Genomic DNA, 5,000 nt, shown 5'->3' on the forward strand with positions numbered 1-5,000 from the left:
CTAATGCATAACACCTTACACACACACACACACACACACACACATACACACACGTACACACACACGCACGCACACACACACACACACACACACACACACACACACACACACACACACACACACACACACACACACACAGACACACACACACACACACACACTCAGACAAAATTACCACACTCAGCCATTTCAGGCTGCAAGCTGACTATGACACACTATGTGCATCCCTTATGCAAGACTGGCAGCCATATTGGATGCACCAGGACAAAACACACACACACACACACACACACACACACACACACACACACACACACACACACACATACACACACACACACTCACACAAACACACAAACGAGGGCACTGCAAAGGCATTCTGTAAATGTCACAAGGAGAGTGTCAGCTCCCTTATCACACTGCAGGGGTGTGTGTGAGTGTGTGTGTGTGTGTGTGTGTGTGTGTGTGTGTGTGTGTGTGTGTGTGTGTGTGTATGTGTGAGAAAGACAGAAGGAAGGAAACTAGTGAGAGAAATATTTTTGAAATGCTGCATCAGGCACAGATGCCCAGATAGCTGAGCAGTCAAGGGGCAGAAAAGTGCACACACACACACACACACATAAACCAAACACACACACACACATACTCTATCTCTCTCTCACACACACACACACACACTGCAGGCAGTAAAGTGTGCAGGGAGACAGCAGGGAAGCCAGTGAGGGAAACACAACAGCCCTCTCACCACACGACACCAGCGATGGCATACTGGCACCGTCCCCGCCAAGCATGCTGGCCCTCGTGTCAGGGAACTAGCACGGAAGGTAGCAACACACACACACACACACACACACACACACACACACACACACACACACACACACACACACACACACACACACAGGGGCGGAGTGGAACACAAAAATCCACCGGGACAATTCTGACTGCACCGGCCCACCACCGGCCCATAACGTGCCCACAACGTGCCCACAACTGGCCCAACCCGCATCCCCTCCACCTCCCATATATCAACTACAGAAACAAACGGGCGGCTTTTGATCATTATTGTTAGATTTATAGTTGATGTGTGGGTGACAGACATGACAGTGACAGTGTATTTGTATATACTTATGGAAATACGGAACAAATCGCGTCCCGTATTGGCTCAAATGTTATGCTAATTCGCAACAATGTGTCATGTCAACTCACTCGCACCTAGTTGACGGCTGGTTGAATAAATCCGTAATTCTTGTACATTTTGATGCACTTTCCTCCAGCATCTGCCTCTTTTTCAGTCTGGCCTTTTTGCCCCCTCCTTTCTCCTTTCTCTTATGTCCCTCCATCAGGCCCGCTTCACCTGCTATCTCTCCCTGATAGCCGCTAATTTATCTCCCTAGGTTCACTTGATAAAGGCAGAACGATACGCATTTCCCATGATGCTTTGCACCGACTATTCTACATTCAACAAAAAAAAAAACGAATTAAATCGCTGGCCAATTTATATTTGTGGTCATGAAAGTAATGGAGCGTCTGAATAAAAAGAATTACATCATTATATGAGGCTAAACAAAAATCAGAAGGTTGGATTGATGGGAGTGAGTTTGACACACACCATAGGTGTGATGTACAGAGACAAATAGTGCTATAAATAGTGATTGGACTGGCTAATCTTGTAACTCTCAGAGAATTTAGAGATTTTCCCGGGACCAGGATTTCACGTATATTCAACTGGGCCGCTCATGAATTTGATGCGACGGCTGCAAAGGCCGGCCTGCAGGCTGGTTCTCGAGAGATTATTGGCCTACCGGCCGACCGGGAAAAATCCCGGTGCTCCCGATGGCCACTCCGCCCCTAATCCTAATGGTGTCTCCACAATAAGACTGTTGAAGTTCCTATAGCCCTGAATAGACCTGTACAGACTGTGCACTACCACTGAGAGTGAAGGAGAGCAAGGAGCAAGGAGTTAAGCCTCAGTACAACATTATTGGTGGATTTACCTTCATCAGTGGCTTTCTCCTATCCACTCTCACTCCACACACACCTCCCGATGGAGAAAACACACACACACTTAAGGGCAGAAGTCTTAAACTCTCAGGAAGTGTGTGAGTGTGTTTGTGTGTGTGTGTGTGTGTGTGTGTGTGTGTGTGTGTGTGTGCATGTGTGTGCATGTGTGTGTGAACGTTCTACATATACAGGTTTGAGGATGAATGCGGATAAGTATGTGTTTTAATTGTGTTACGAGAGTTTTGTCTGCATCTATGTACATATGGGTGTGCACAAGTGTATGTGTTTGTGTGTATGTTTGTGTGCGAGCATACAAATGTTTAACCTTCCCTTTGCCATAGATATTGTATCTGTTACATTGGGACAATGGCTGGCTTGTATGGAAAAACACACACAACATGCAACTCAAACACACATGTCATCACCTCCATTCAACCCCACAGGCAAGCCGTCAAAAGAAAAACACACACATCTGAAACACACAAACACAGGAAGACAAACACACCTCCAAAACAGGAAGGACTCTAGAATGGATCAGAATCTGAACCATATATTAACATCATAGGGCCCATTCTATAGGATGTTCTAACACCACTACGCATTATAGGCCTTGTCTCTGGCCTTGCCTCTGATCTTATAGTGACTATAATATATATACACACACACACACACACACACACACACACACACACATGTCTATAAGATCGGAGATAGGGCAAATTCTATAGGAAGTTCTAATACCACTATAAGATCATAGTGCACGTTCTGTAGGATGTTCTAATACCACTATAAGATCATAGTGCACGTTCTGTAGGATGTTCTAATACCACTATAAGATCAAAGGGCACGTTCTGTAGGATGTTCTAATATCACTATATGACCAGAGATAAGGCCCGTTCTGTAGGATGTTCTAATACCACTATATGACCAGAGATAAGGCCCGTTCTGTAGGATGTTCTAATACCACTATATGACCAGAGATAAGGCCCGTTCTGTAGGATGTTCTAATATCACTATATGACCAGAGATAAGGCCCGTTCTGGAGGATGTTCTAATACCACTATATGATCAGAGATAAGGCCCGTTCTGTAGGATGTTCTAATATCACTATATGATCAGAGATGAGGCCCGTTCTGGAGGATGTTCTAATATCATCACAACATCAGAAACAGGGGGCCGGTGACTCATACAGGGCCTCTGCATCTGGTCTAGCTCTGCGGTAGTGGTGGAGTTATAACTGATCAAATGTTTAAATAGCAGTTATACAAGTGCAAATGGCTGTTATAAATGTTCAAATTGCAGTTATGCAAAGCTTGGTCCTGTCTTTTTAAGTGAAGTTGGTGCAGGTAGGACTATGAGATTAATAGCATGTACGAGTGAGTTTGTGTGTGTGTCATGCTACTGTGTGTGTACATGGAGTATGTGTGTGTGTGTGTGTGTGTGTGTGTGTGTGTGTGTGTTGTGTGTGTGTGTGTGTGTGTGTGTGTGTGTGTGTGTGTGTGCATCATGATTCAGAGGCGTAAGCATACACTGACGTGACTGGAGGATCTCCAGTGTGAGCTATCCCAGCATGCCCCTCTCTCTCACCTGGATGGGGTTGGTGCTGAAGCGGAGCTTGCGGCTGGGGGGCGGCTCGTCCTCGGCGGGCAGGCCCGGGATCTCCGAGCAGCTGGACTCCGGCTCGTAGGCCTCGTCTTCCTCCTCCTCCTCCTCTTCCTCCTCGCTGCCTGCGGACTCCTCCCCGGCTGCGCTGTAAGCACTGATGTCCAGCATGTCGGCGCCGGAGTGGTCCTCCTTCTGTGCCTCCTCAGCCTCCTCCTCGTCCTCTCCTCCGCGCCTCCACCCCCGCGCTGACCTCCCCACGCCGCCACCCCGCTCCCCGTCCTCTCCCTCCCCGGGCCCGTGGTGCCCATCCTGGGCAGAGTCCCTGTCCGAGGCCTCCTTGCCATTCTCCACAGGGCTGTGGGTGCCTCTGGTACCTCTGGTGTTGACGCTGGAGGTCTGCTGGGCTTTACCCTCTGGTGGCGTGGAGGTCACACCGTTGCCGTTCTCAGCCCACTCAGACTCACATCTCTGGGCTCCGTCTATGGCTACCTGGCCTGCTGAGGCTGACCGGTCCGTAGTGATGGAACCCTGGTTCTGTGTGGGTCCCTTTCCACTGTGTTTAACCGACCCATCTTGCTCTTGCTGATTCGAGCCGTCTTCTCTGTTGGAACACGCGGGCAAGCTCCGGACCCGTTTGGAAATGACTTTGGAGTTGAGGGCGCTGGGTTTGGCTGTGACGCCCCGCGACGGGAGCGGTGGCGTGTTCGAGAGGCGGTGCAGGTTGTTCCGCAGCTCAGCGGCTCGCTCGAACACCAAGCTCAGCTGGCTAACGGTGGGCGACACGGCGTCGGTAGGCCCACCGCCTACCGCGTCGAGGCTGTCCAGCGACTCGGTGCTGCCGTTGAACCGGGCCACAACGTCCAGCCGTCCGTCTTGAATCCCCGCGACCCGCTCCTTCTTCAGCAGGACGCGGTTAGAGGCGGCCTGTTTCTCCTGTTGCTGCTGCTGCTGCTGCTGCTCGAAGATCTTGCGTGTCTCTTGCAGCTTGGAGAAGCTGGAGGATGCAGAGGAGGAGGGGGAGGAGGCACCTCGCTGCTGGCCACCTTCTGCTTTCGGGTCGAACTTGTTGACCCGCTCGGAGACCGTGGCGCCCAGTTTCAGCAGTGCGCTGTGGTCGACGTTTTCGTTCAGGCTTCCAGCGCGGGGAAGGGTGAGGCGCACGGGCTTGATCTCTTCGGTCTCTTTGACCGGATCCTCCCCCTCCGTAGGCGAGGAGGCTCCCTGCATCTGCATGAACATGTTTTTGATGCGGTGCACGTTGGAGCCGTACGTGCGGCCGCGGTTCGACTGCTTCTGCTTCCCATCCTGGGCATCTCCGTTGGCGGCACTGTTCAGGATGTCGTTGGCCGGCTTCAGCGCTTGGATGCTCGCCTCGTACGCGTTGCGGTGCG

At 50.7% G+C, this 5,000-nt stretch overlaps 1 protein-coding gene across 1 annotated transcript in view; it reads right to left on the minus strand.

Moving 5' to 3' along the window:
- Positions 1–5,000, minus strand: part of ppp1r9bb (protein phosphatase 1, regulatory subunit 9Bb) — a gene marked incomplete at both ends in the record, with an annotated part of 30,142 nt that overhangs the window by 25,078 nt on the left and 64 nt on the right. The window contains one exon of the mRNA XM_080841386.1: positions 3,592–5,000. This exon is cut by the window's right edge and continues 64 nt beyond it. Within this exon, the coding sequence (XP_080697512.1) occupies positions 3,592–5,000 (1,409 nt within the window). The remainder of the gene's footprint in view (positions 1–3,591) is intronic.

Source organism: Sprattus sprattus (genome assembly GCF_963457725.1).
Source record: "Sprattus sprattus genome assembly, chromosome: 6".
Taxonomy (NCBI): domain Eukaryota; kingdom Metazoa; phylum Chordata; class Actinopteri; order Clupeiformes; family Clupeidae; genus Sprattus; species Sprattus sprattus.